The sequence below is a fragment of the Mus caroli genome, chromosome 3 (assembly GCF_900094665.2).
Source record: "Mus caroli chromosome 3, CAROLI_EIJ_v1.1, whole genome shotgun sequence".
NCBI classification, from domain to species: domain Eukaryota; kingdom Metazoa; phylum Chordata; class Mammalia; order Rodentia; family Muridae; genus Mus; species Mus caroli.
This window is the reverse complement of record NC_034572.1, coordinates 48,349,637-48,363,267: the sequence shown is the minus strand read 5'-3', so window position 1 is coordinate 48,363,267 and position 13,631 is coordinate 48,349,637. Positions and strand designations below refer to the sequence as shown.

Here is a 13,631-nt window from a genome sequence, read left to right as displayed (position 1 = left end):
CTCTGTAGACCAGGCTGTCCTTGAACTCAGAGATCCACTTGCCTCTGCCTCTCCAGTTTTGAGATTAAAGGCATGAGACACTGCCCGGCCCAAATTATTTTATGAACGAGACAGAACCTGAAAGAGGGGACCCAAGTTTTCCTAGTAACATGGGAGGACCACTTTTGGACCCCGAAGACACCCCGAGGGTGGCGTTCTGACCATAATGACAACTTGAGGATCTAGAGGGCTGTCAAATTAGACCGCTGTTGGTTGTTCCTGTGATATGAGTGCCACAGCTGTACCCTTGGGGATATCTTGCCAGGCTGCTCATTGTCACGGTCCATAGCTTTACAGCTAGGTAGGACCAGTTTTCTTCCGTAGAAGCTTGCATAACCTCTTCAGATACTGAGAACCAGCCCTCAAGGAGGGGGCTACTAGGTCAGTTTCAGCTCCATTCCTGTAAGGAAAATCACCTCGTTCTATTAAAAAGTTGTTAGGAGTGGAAAAAAAAAACCTTAGCTTAAATATTATTTTAAATTAATATTATACATGATTTTAAATTATATAATCCCAGCTCATCTTTTTAGAAATTTAAACCTACAACTAAAGACACAAAAGCTATCTATATATGTAAAATATTCAGACATTTATCTTAAGAGAATTCTAAACTGAAATGAAAACTCAAAAAACTATAAAATTTGGCTTTTGGATAAGTACCTAAAAAAGAAAACGAAGTGCATCTTTATACACATCCTATTAGTAATCACATTTTAGAACTGTTACTCCTAAAATATTCGTGAAAGATTTATTTTCTGAGTATATATGGGGGCAGATACCTGCTGATGATCACAAAGGGGGCTGGATCCCCCAGATCTGGAGAAACAGGCAACACTGGTGCTGGGAACCAAATTGGTGTCCTCTGCAAGAGCAATGTGTGTGATCTTACCAGCTGAGCCATGGCTCCAGTCCCAGAATGTCTTAATGAACGTTTTGCCATTTAGATATGTTTTTGTATAAACTCAGATATTACTAATGGGGTTTTGTTTTTGTTCAGAATCATGTTGTGTGATGATGGCTGTCCTCAAATGGTGGAGGTCAAACTGTGGGCACTTTCAGATTCCTGGCATGTAAAGAGAGTTCAGAGAGAATGAAAGAAGGCAGGTTGACATTGGAGCAAACTCATCGGGTTTGCTGAGAGAGTGGAACCTTCCAATCACCCCCGTCCCAGAGAGCAAGCCCCACACAGAGATGTGATGTTCTTGACGCCAAGATGGCAAGTTTGGGGAACTTGAAGGGTATGGCCTGTCACCCAGCCTGTGATGTGGAATGGGTTTGAATACAGCACTATAGGAGGAGAATATGGGAGAATTGGGCTTCCATTCAGACAGCACAATGGTGTGATCTCCCCGAGTTCCTGGAATTAGGCAGTTAGTCAACCAAACAGGAGAAGGCGCCCACTAAAAACTGCTTTCCCTGGAAGGCCAGGGAACTCCCACCCCTTCAAGGTCAGGAAACTGCTACAGTGGAGAAAAGAGGGGACCTCTTCCAAAGCGGGGAGCTATATGGACGGACACACACCTGCATGCTCAAGCTGGTGTGTGAAGAGTTTGGAAACGTCACTTTCTGTATTTAAAACATGAAATCGGGGAAGGGGAGGGGGGGCGGGCTAGTGAGATGGCTCAGTGGTTAAGAGCACTGACTGTTCTTCCGAAGGTCCTGAGTTCAAATCCCAGCAACCACATGGTGGCTCACAACCATCTGGAACAAGATCTGACTCACTTTTCTGGTGTGTCTGAAGACAGCTACAGTGTNCTTACATATAATAAATAAATAAATATTTTAAAAAACCATGAAATTGTAAGCATTTTGAAGGGCTGTGAGTACAGGTATGGAAGAGTGCTCCCATATGGAGTGTGAAGTCCTGGGTTTACTCCCACCAAAGGGGAAAAGGGGCACAAGGAGGGTTGTCAGTGAGAGAGCACTATCTCACAAGTGTGACGGCCTGGAAGCCATCTCAGCAAAAAACAAAAACTATTTAGGAACAATGCCCACTTTTCCCAACCCCTTACTTCAGTCCTGGACTCTTTCAGGAGATCCCCTTAGCTGTTTCATATGGAGATAGAGCACCTTGTGTGTAATGGAGATTATAGCAAGGTAGAGCCTACACCCAGCCTTCAGTTTTACCCTAATGGTCAGTGCTTTCAGTCTGCATGGGGGAGAAGGGGCTTCTCTCTCTCTCTCTCTCTCTCTCTCTCTCTCTCTCTCTCTCTCCCTCCCTCCCTCCCTCCCTCTTGTTAATCATGATTAAGGCACCAAATCTCTTAAGAACTAGGAAGGGCTTAGTTCTCCAAAGTCCACTCAAATAAAACCGCATTTTTCCAAAACCCTACCAACCTTGCAAGCCTTTTCGTATAAGAGTATCATGATTCTCTGAGTGCACGGTTTTTGGAGCCATTTCTTCAGTGTCACCCCACCCCACCCCAACCCCACGGGCTCACATCCCAAATATGGAGGTCATTTTCCCGATGATGTGCCATCACCATTGTGATCTTGACCTCCAGGCAAGCAGGAAGCCCCGGAAGCACCCACCTGGGGTCTCCACTCTGCGGTAATGGTATGGGTTGATGCAGACCTCCTTCTGCTTGGAGCCGAACGGGAACTCACAGCACTCCAAGGGCTTCAGCTCATGATGGGACTGTAGGTCTGGCCAGCGCCACACGCGGCAGTAGATGACGTGGGGCAGCCCCTTTCGGTGGGACACCTGGAGGCGTCCATCGAGGGACCGTGGGATGGTGACACACTTGCTAGGCTGACCCGGGCAGCTCAGCGCCCTCTCCAGTTCATCCATGGCACCTTTCTTCTTCTTTAACTTCTTCACCAAAGAGTCCACCGCCTTCTCTGCCCACTTCTCCTCTTCATCTCCCTGCTTCCAGCCCAGCAGCCGCTTCACTGCGGGGCTGGTGAAGGAGAAGAGGGAGCTGATGGGGGTGCTGGGGTGCATAGGAGGCAGAGCTCAGGCTGCTGCACGGGGAAAGAGGATGAGACCTTTCAAGGCTTGCAGGGCCCTGGGCAGGTCGGCGGCAAGTACCTGTCCGCGGATGTCATAGGAACAAGCTTGCCTTTCCTTCTGGAAGCAGTGGGGTCCGATTCAAATTGGGAGATGGGCTGACGTCTTCCAAAGCTCTTGGAAAGTGGAGCCAGCTTACTCTGAAAGACAGAACAAGCCTTCGTGAGCCATCTGGGCCATTTTCAGACTAGGTGAGGAGGGACTGAGGGCACAAAGTACCCTCGAGTGCTTTAACTTGAAAACCCCAAGACACTGCTGAGCCTGCCTTCCCCCCGACCCCCACCCCGACTCCCAGCCAGATCTTAGTCACTGCCTTCCAAATCTCTAATCATAGTTTCTCTCTTCCTCTCCATTTACCCAGCACTGAGTACAGCCTGCCCAAGCATGGCTGCCTCCACATCATGGCTTTTCTCCTTTAGCCGCTCTCCCATACCAATCTCTTTCCTCCCAAACACAATCTCATCAAGTCATTTTCCTGTTAAAAGATGGCGTGGGTCCCTCAACTACCACATGAAGGCTCTGCCTGAATTTTCAGGGTTCCCCAACCTCCTCCCCCTGCATATTTGCTCTCTCTTTATTTCTTGGTTGCACAAATAATCCACCCGCAGTGTGGAAAATGTGCACAAGCAGACAGAGAGGTACCGAGACCTCCAACAGTCACTGCTCAGACATCACTGTGCAGTGTCTCAGAAAAGCCGTTCACGGTGTGCTTCTAGAAATCACTGTGGTCCCTGAGGCCTTTTCTGGGCTGTGAGGTCCTCTCTTCCGAATACACATGGCTGTGATCTAAATGATCTTCATATACATCAGCCAAAACAACAGATTGTAACAGTCCCATAGCGAGGTGGAAATGAGAACATAGCTACCACTCATTACACCAGCATTCAAGAAATTTGCAATGATAAACAATGCCGATTCCAACACATTTTTAAACATGGTCTTTAATTTTAAAATGTCTTCCTTGAGGTTGGAGAGATGGCTCATCTATTAAGAGCACTTGCTGCTCTTGTGGAAGACATGGGTTTGATTCCCAGTAGCTGACAACCACCCTATAACTCCAGTTTGAGGAGATCTGTTGCCCTCTTCTGGCCTCCTTGGGCATGGCACACAGGTATATACACAGTAAAACATATACACACAAATAAAAAATGAAACAAAAAGATTTGCTTCATAAAAGGTGTACTTATGCTTTAAAATTACATTTATTTATTTGGTGTGTGCATGCCTGTGTGTGCTTGTGTTCGTGTTTCCGTGTTCGTGTACATGTGCATGCATGTACACATGCACGCTGGGCTCTGGGTGGAACTCAGGTCTACAGACTGCAGCAAGTGCCGTTACCCACTGTACCACCTCGCTGGCCTGTGAATCAGTAACTTTGTAAAAAAAAAAAAAAAAAAAAAAAAACTGTTTCAATGACCAAAGTGGAAGAAAATTGAGAGATGTAGTCCACACCACACCCATTAAGTTTCTTAACAATTTTTAAGTGGAAAGACGCCATGAACCAAAATGTTTGAGAACTGCCTTTCTTCCAGACCCAGCATCACACAGGTGACCGAACACCAAATGACACCACAGTCTTATTTGTTATTTTGCCCCCAAATCAACTGGCCTCCCTCTAAAGGATACATTCCCCCTGTGCCACACAACAGACACATTTAAACTTGCTGAGCTGCAACCAAATTGAAACAGTGCCAGGAACCCACTACCTTATTCATGTGAAACGAGGCTACTGGTCACATCACTGTGAAACAAACCGACCCTTCCAGTCTCTTGGACTCAGCCTAGGTCAAAAATCTCCGCCAGCTGCTTGTTAACATGCAGTTAAAAGTATCATTTTCTCCTTTGCTTCCCTGAGGGAAAGCTACCATTTTTGCCTGTTTGCTTTGTTTATATTTTTCAGTGCAAGGCCCGTGCATGCTAGGCTGTCAATGGGTTTCGCTCTAGACCTTGAACTACTCTGGAAGGAACATTTCCTTGATCCCCTAGGCCAGGATCAGCGCCTGCAAAGAGCACTCAGGTTAGGCAAACTGGATACCGTCCCATACACAGAAGGCAATGCTCACACACTCCCCTCCTCACGAGGACCTTATTAGGATGCTCCAGAGCAAACTGTGCTTGAGGAGGCCAGAGAAAGGCTCCAAGGCTGTTCTTTTTCACTGGGCAGCTTGACTTACTCTCCATTTTCTTTGGAAAGGTTGATTTTTGTGGCTTAACCGTTGTGAATTTATAAAGTAGAGTGAAGTCACCACGAATGAGTTGTGTTTACTCAATCTAGACAGGCTGCCTTAGAGCAATGGTCAGTGTGGCCCAAAGCTTTCAGGAGGAAGGGACCATGAGCCTAGGAGCCCTTAGGATTCTGCTTAGTTTTATGTGGGATTTGTTACTAGTGAGTTATGGCATACGTCTTCACACATAGTTCAGTGGGAAAGAAAACTTTTCATTTAAAAAAAAAAAAGAGTCCAGCAGAATTCAACTAAATCCACTACCTAAAACAAAATAACAAAGGCCCACCTCTCTGTTCCAGGGAACAAATGACAGTTGTCTTCTATGGAGATGGTTTGGGTTTTTGTTCTTAACTGTGGGATCCTACCAATTTATTGGAGCAAAGTAACTTGTATGAAACAAACAAACAAACAGAAAAATAGACTATATTGTAAGACATCTAAGACAGAAAAGGCAAGTTCTATGGTGTGAATAATAAGATGATTAAAACCTTTCATCCTAGCTATGTGTCTGGAGCCGGATGCATCGGCAATATAAACTTCATATTTTTACTTATGCTTTACAGTCAATTGCTCCTAAACTATGTTTCTTGAAACTGCCTGAAACTTACCAAGAGAGTGATCCTCAGGGACTGGCATCCTTCTCTGATACACTGAGGGTCTGAGAAGCCTCGTTCTTCAAGTCTGACCTCACTGTGAATTCTCGATAACCTCAGAAGCCACACAGTGACCACGGAGCAGGATTTTAAGGCTTCAATCCAGCCCTTAGTCCAACAAGCAGAGACCTTTGCACTGAGGAAGCCTCTGAAATATGAAATACAGAACTTCACGATGATAAATAGCCAAGCTTGACCGTGACCACCATATAAAGAGGCAAAACAGAAACTGCCTGAAAGTTAAAAATTTAAATCAGGCTAGCTGAAGGATATGGAGACGTTCCACCATTATCCTCTCTGCTTGCCTGTACGCCTGATGTCTTGTTACTGGGAAATGTGTTAAAACTTAATCAAACTTAGAATCTCATGGTTCTTCCCCTACCAGTTTGTGTTTTCCCAGGAGAAGCAGCCTGGAGTCTGTTACATGACCCCATTCCTCATTTCAGACAGGAGAGGACCTAGGGGACTCTGTTCCCGGGATCTGCCCATCAGAAGAGCATCCACAGTGTGGTCCCCTCTGCCTGTGTGAGTTTAACAAGTGCCAGCCTGACTCCCTACAGCTGCTGGAGAATCTAAATGTCCACTGACCTCGGCCTCCAGCCCACCTGACTGCCTGATGGCACCAATGCCCAGCCTGCCTCTCACCTGAATAGAGCACCCCCAGTGTGGTCATTTATACAAACTAACAATACAGTACAATCAGTGGAAGGGTGGATAGTGTTGCTTGTAGTTTATCTTTTCAATGTGCAAAGAACACAGCCAACAAATGAAACAGCTTTTAGATTCGTTGCAGGAATCTTTCTGGAATAAGCTCTCTGATGTCAATGAGGCTGGAAGAGAGATGTCACCGCTGGAATGAAGCCAGGCCCCTGAGGGGCTTCAGTTCCCTGTCCCACTATGTCCTTCTAGATGGTCTGGAACTTGCTATGTAGACCAAGCTGGCATGGAACTTAAGAGAATTGCCTGTCTCTGCTTCCTGGGTCCTGGGATTAAAAGTGTACACCACCATGCCTGCCCAATTACTATTTATTTCCACTGACCCAGCCTCCTTGGGAGAGTCTGTCTTTTAATTCTGAAGAGATGGGATCTCAGAATCCTGAGACAGATCTGTCTACTGCTCCAGATCATCTCAACATACCCAGTGAGTGGAAACCTTGAGAAGCCCTTCCTGAAGACACAATATCATTCTGGGGTACCAGTGCTCATTTCGAAGGAAGTATAAGCATGATGCCCCTTTTGACTCTCTACTCATGGCCAGTGCTGAGTATGTGTTAATAAACCCTCTCCAAACAGTTTACTGACCACACTCAGTAAACAACGTTTGCTGAAAGAACTGTTCTGACCACTTTTGCATTGCATCTTCTACAACACTAGTTAACAAAGCAAATAAGAAGTGCTTTCAGGGGGCTGGAGAGATGGCTCAGTGGTTAAGAGCACTGGCTGCTCTTCCAGTGGTCCTGAGTTCAATTCCCAGCAACCACATGGTGGCTCACAACCATCTGTAATGGGATCTGATGCCCTCCTGTGGTGTGTCCGAAGACAGTGACATTGTACCCACATACATGAAGTAAATAAATGGCCCTCGGCCCTCTTGAGCTTAGATGTTTGACATTTGAATACTCAACTATTGGATGATATTGTCAAACCATGAAGTGCTGTGCAGAAAAGCACAGTGGTCTTGAGAAAGGCACGGGGACCCGCCAGTGGCCACACTGACAGCAAACAAGCCAAAAGCATAAGTGCAGAAGGCTTGTCTAAAGGATGGAGGCAGGAGACTCAGGCATTCGAGAGCATCCTTGGGTCCATAGCAAGTCTGGGGCCAGCCTCAGCTATATGAGACCCTATTCTCAAAACACAAATGGAGTGATTTATTTTACAAATAATAATATAATAATAAATAAAATAAAATGAAGAGAGAGAGAGAATGGGAGTAGAGAAGAAGAGAAACTAGTGAGAGCAGATGTAGGCATGCGTCCTGGCTGGTTATATATCAGGTTGACACAAACTAGAGTCAATAGAGAAGAGCTATTCATCAGAGAGAAGGGAACTGCAACAGAGGGATGCCTCCATGAGATCCAGCTGTAAAGCATTTCTTAATTAGCGATCAATGTGGGAGGGCCCAGCCCATTGTGGGTGGTGCCATCCCTGGGCTGGTGGTCCTGGGTTCTATAAGAAAGCAGGCTGAGCAAGCCATGGGGAGCAAGCCCATAAGCATCACTTTCCCAGGAATGCTGCTCTGTGTGAGCTCCTGCCCTCGCTGCTTTTGCTGATGAACTGCAACACAGAACTGTGAGTGAGACAAACCCTTTCCTCCCTAAGCTGCTTTTGGTCATGGTGTTTCATCTTCACAGCAGCAGTAACCCCCAACTAAGACAGCAGGTTTACCCATCTGGTCATAGGAAGACTCTAAAGTCAATGAAGCCAGTGAAACTGGGAGTGGGTAAGAAATTTGAGAGGGATGGAAAAGCTGAGAGGTGGGGATAGATGAAGAGCAGAGTGTATTCTGGAGGGAAACTCCTACAGGGCCTCTCATCCATGAGGACACAAAAAGTTACAGTGAGGCTGGGAGGCTGGGGAGGCTGGCACTGGGGGGGCTGGAGAGGCTGGCACTGGGGGGGCTGGGGGGGACTGGCTGGGGATATAAAGAAAAGGCTCAGGCAAGCAGGTACTCAGCTCTGGTGAGCCCCCCAAACATTCTATCAGAACATAAACCTGCCACTTTCCCCCTCAAGCAGACGCGGCCCTCGAGTGGGAAAGATAAAAACCAACTCTTGACTATTTGGGGGATGGGCCCTTGACTCAGCATTTGTACATTAAGTTCCCTGAAGAAGTCAGGAAGAGCAATGGGGCAGCCTGTCCACAGGACAGCAGCAGCAGGAGAGAGGACTGGGGTGTTCCCGGCCATGGGGAGAGAAGGAGGCTAGGGAGAAGGGAGCTAGCTGGCTTTACACCCTGCATTTTCAGTTAGCTGGGAAATAACTCTCAGCTCGGAGAAACTCCATAGAAACTGAGGTGTGCAGAAGACTGGGGAGGGCTTCGACCTTGGTTTCTCAAAGCGCTGATTGAGCTTCAGAAGAAAACCTGGAACCTCCCCTGAATAGGCTTTTTACTAATCAACATTGATTCTTGCCCTCCCTCCCCTGCACTTCCTGGAGTGGTGGCATCGGATTAGTCACTCTGAGGCACCCACAGCTCGGTTAAGACTACAGAGATAGGCATGGTTAGTGGAACCGCTAAGCTCTGGCTTAGCTAGCTTGGCCTTGGCCCTAGGTCTCATCCCCAGCATGGCTTAAGCAGGGTGGGGAGTGGAGGGAGGCTTGACTATAAAGTGCTCACTGCAAGCACCTCACACCAATCCCCACCACCCATATAAAATCTAGAGGAGCGGCGGTGGCATGTACCTGTGGCAAGCAGAGACAAGAGGATCCCTGGGGTCCACAGCTCAGTCTGGCCAGATTAACTGAGGAACCCTGTCTCAAAGAAAGAGTCAAGGAAGATAGCTGATGTCTACCTACAACTTCTGCAAATACACACACATATGTGCACACTCCCCAACACAGGTACACACACATGAACATATAGACACGTACCAAGGAGAAAACCTATTAACTCTGACACACTCACACACACACACTCTCTCTCTCACACACACACACACACACACTCACACTATATAAAGTAGTGTGAGTGTGTGTGTGTGTGTGTGTGTGTATGTATGTATGTATGTATGTATATGAGGCTACATGTTTATTTCCTTCCCAAGATAAGACTTGTGGAACCTAAAATGGGTAGTGACCATTCTTATACATAGAGTCACCCCGTATATAACTATAACTCCAATTTAAGGATATATGATGCTCTCTTTTGGCCTCCACAGGCACTAGTCACTCACAGGGGCACATATATACATGAAGGCAGAATACTTTTACAATTAAAAAAAAAAGGAAAGTGGACACCAAATTAGACCTCTGACCTCTACATGCACATATACACACCAGAGACCGAGACAGAAAGAGACAGGTATAGACAGACAGAGAAAGAGAGACAGACAGACAGAGAAAATAGAGACACAGAGAGAGAGGGAGAGAGAGAGAGAATATGATTGTTTTGGTGAAATAGCACAAACTCAACAGAAGACTAATAAAATGCCTTTAACTCATAGAAAAACCCAAATGTGGCCTCTCAAGTCAGACCTGATTCAAATGTGCTTCTTGGTTTATATTAGAAAATGCTGATGGAAATTTCCCATGAATGTGAGCTTACATCTTCCCAGTCCACACAATGCAGGTCTTCCTTGCCCAGGCATATCCATAACTCTTAACATGTTTAGCAAACACCCCACGTTCTCAAGGGCAGTCAGCATCCAGGCCAAGTATTTCTACATGAATGATCGATGAATCGCAAATTCGAGATCCTTACAAATCTATTTTTACTGCATTATTTATAAACTTGTGAATAACTATTGCCCTTAAAAAATCCTGGACCTTAGCAACCCCGAGAAGAATAAACCAGATCTTACGCAACAGAAGGTATCTTGACTCCAAGCAAATCTAACCCGTGAAAATCTGGGCTTACCACAAATATAAACTTGGGAAGGATTATTTATCTTACAAGGGGAGTAATAATGAATGTGCAAGCATAATTCCATCTCCCCAAACCTGTTTCACATTCAGATTTCCAAGAGATAAGTAGCCTTCCATTCAGCAAATGTTTACTAAGGCCTTTCCATATTGCTATTTGAGTCAACACTGCATCTCATACATTCAACTGCCAAAGGTATATCTAACTTTTTGGTAGAGACCAGTGCAGGCCTGATAGCAGAATTAAGAGATCTCATTACTTTCAAAATATAATTTTAACCTTAAAAATACACAGTGTAAATCTTACCTCCTAGATATTGTTGTTGGGCCCTGAAGGACCATTGTCAGCAAACTGCAGAATGAATCAAATTAGTGTTGGAGACACTCTATATTATAAACTCTTTGCCCATCAAAACACCACCAATTTTAAAAACTTTGGGAACTTTACAACTGCTCCAGTTTTTGTGTAAGCAGGCAGTATTATTTCACAGCTGAAGTCAGTGAGCCCCTTGCCAAATAAATAAATAAATGTTGCCTGCACAGCCTTCAGAAACAAGATAAACTGTATCATTCTAAATATCAGGCAATACCCATGTAGAGTATCTCAGCCCAAACATGGGTAGTGGTCCCATAATACAGAGGACAGAGACTTAAAAAAAGACATTCTATTGGGGGGGAGGTTGTTTGTTTGTTTGTTTGCTTTTTGGTTTTTTGTTTTGTTTTGTTTTTATTCAGTACCTTGCTTTTGTCAAAACAGAAGTCATATTTACATGTTAAATTTTTACTCCATTTCTTTCCCACTTTGGTCCTCTGAGAAGCAAGAATGAGTACCTGTTTTGCTTGATACTGGTGCCATCAAAAACATCCTGACTGGGACTAGAGAGGTGGCTCAGCAGTTCAGAGCACTGGCTACTCTTGCAGAGGACCCAGTTTTAGTTCCCAGCACCCACATGTCGGCTCACAACCATCTCTGATGCCCTCTTCTGGCCGTTTTGAGCACTGCAAGCACATGTTACACCTGTATGCATGTAGGCACACACTCATACACATAAAATTCTTTAAAAGCAAAAGCAAACTATTATTTGTTTAAAATCTATGTAAACAGCCTCTGAAGCCTTCTGAAGGAACCCCCAGCACGTCCCTCATTCTTTGAGTCAGTCATGGTGACCCTCCGTGATCCCACTAAGCACCAGGCAGCACATCTACAGCTCTGATGCCATCAGCTTGCTTCAAATATTGAGTCTTACAAGGGTAATACAAGACGCTAGAGTCCACTTCTGGCCTTGTTAAATGGCTTGCTAGTGGAGAAGGGACATGATGTTTGACTTAACCTACAATTTCTTTTTGAAATACAAGTGGCAAGAGCGTCTGAGATGACTAATCTTGATTTTCCACGTGAATGAACTGAAAAGTGCTTGGGAGAATCACTGAAGCACATACGTGTCTTGGCATGTCTGCGAGGGGGTTTTCAGAGAGCACTGACAAAGCAAGGGACTCTCACCCTGAGTAGGTGACATCATTCCATGTTGCACGGACAGAATGAAAGAAGAGAAAGGAGGAGCTGTCTGGCTGTGAAACTGCCTCTCTCTGCACTCTAGGAGCCATCATGTGAGAAGCTGTGACACACCACACTCCTTCTGCCTCAATAGACTAGAACATCAGACACCACCAGCCCAGTAACCTCTCCTCCTGTGGAGTTTGTCAGGTGTTACGTCACAGTGAGGAGAATCTGACTAACTCCAAGTCCTCTGTGCCATTTCTGTAGCAATGGCTTTTCCGCGACGTTCCCAGCCAGTGGAGAGCCACAGTCTATAGCAGGCTGACAAGGACAGCTCTCCTGACTCCCCAGGCCCGAGCTGGGATCCCGAGGCATGAATGTGAGCACCTCCAGGCTGCCAGTTTTCTCCAAGTGGGGATAACAGTATAGCTAAGATGGCACCAACTGCCAGTGACATTCTTCCCCCAGCAAGGCCAACCTCTGAAATCTTCCCAGATAGTGCCACCAGGTGGGGACCAAGTGTTCAAAAGTATTCACCAATAGGGGAAATTCTCAATTGAACCACCACATGCACACACTTGCTTTCTCCAAAGGATTAGCCCACCACATATTTTACCTTATCTTGCTCAAACTGTACCAAAGTGGAATTACTCATTTCTTTTTTTAGAACAATCAGATTTAGTATATTCACCATGCTACATGGCCACCACCTCTCGCCAGCTCATAAGCTCAACTTGTCCCACTAAGACAAAACACAACTCCCGCTTAGCAGGTCCTTCCCCTGTCTCCCTCCCACAACATGCACTCTGTGTCTATGGACTAGATCCTTCTACAGCTAATCAGGTACCCAGGAGACATTTACAAGTGCATAAATGTGTCCGTAAACATAGGTGCCGATCCGATCATTCATTCAGCCATACAGATGACATACATGTAGCTTCTACCTTCAGGCTACTGTGAACTGTGATGATACGAATCTGTGGGTGCAGACACGTGTTTGAGTGAGGGTGATCAATTCTTTGGGGCATAGCCCTGGGAGGGAAGCTGCAGTGTGCCATATGGAGTTTGGGTTTAACTTTGTTAGAAATTGCTCAATTATTTTCTGTAGCAGCCAAAGTATTTTACACTTACGGCTTTGTTTTGCATTGATTTTAAGATGGGGTGTGGGTATGCAGCTGGGGCTGGCCTTGCCTTTACAATTGTTATACTTCACATCTCAAGGGTTGGGATTATAGGTGCAGACTACTATACCCCGTGGGTAATTTTGTTGCTGTAAAGCCCTTTATTCATTTTGATTGTGTAGATTGTGTGTGTGTGTGTGTGTGCAGATAATCATCCTGAATGTTGCCTTTGAATTTTTTGTGTTAAAATTTTTCAATGCATAAAAAAAAATTGTTTGTTTTGTTTTTTAAATAGGCTCTCTCAATGTAGCCCTTCGTGTCCTAGGACTTCCTATATAGACCAACTGACCTCAAGACAAAGAGATCTACCAGCCTCTGCCTTCTGAGTGCAGACATTAAAGGTGTGTGCCGCTACATCCAGATCAAGAATACTCTTGGGTGGGCGTGGTGGCGCACGCCTTTAATCCCAGCACTCGGGAGGCAGAGGCAGGCAGATTTCTGAGTT

The 13,631-nt window shown here is 45.6% G+C and overlaps 1 protein-coding gene across 2 annotated transcripts in view; it reads right to left on the bottom strand.

Annotated features, from left to right (window-relative positions):
• Positions 1 to 13,631, bottom strand: part of Smad9 (SMAD family member 9) — a 43,469-nt gene that overhangs the window by 13,347 nt on the left and 16,491 nt on the right. Inside the window, exons 1-2 of one of the 2 annotated variants that reach the window (XM_029474874.1) lie at positions 5,883 to 5,942; positions 2,572 to 3,189 (exon numbers count right to left, since the gene is read on the bottom strand). In XM_029474874.1, the coding sequence (XP_029330734.1) occupies positions 2,572 to 2,983 (412 nt within the window). In that variant the 5' untranslated portion in view covers positions 2,984 to 3,189; positions 5,883 to 5,942. Of the gene's footprint in view, positions 1 to 2,571; positions 3,190 to 5,882; positions 5,943 to 13,631 lie in introns of those variants that run through there. The other variant, XM_021158391.2, reaches the window with a different exon arrangement.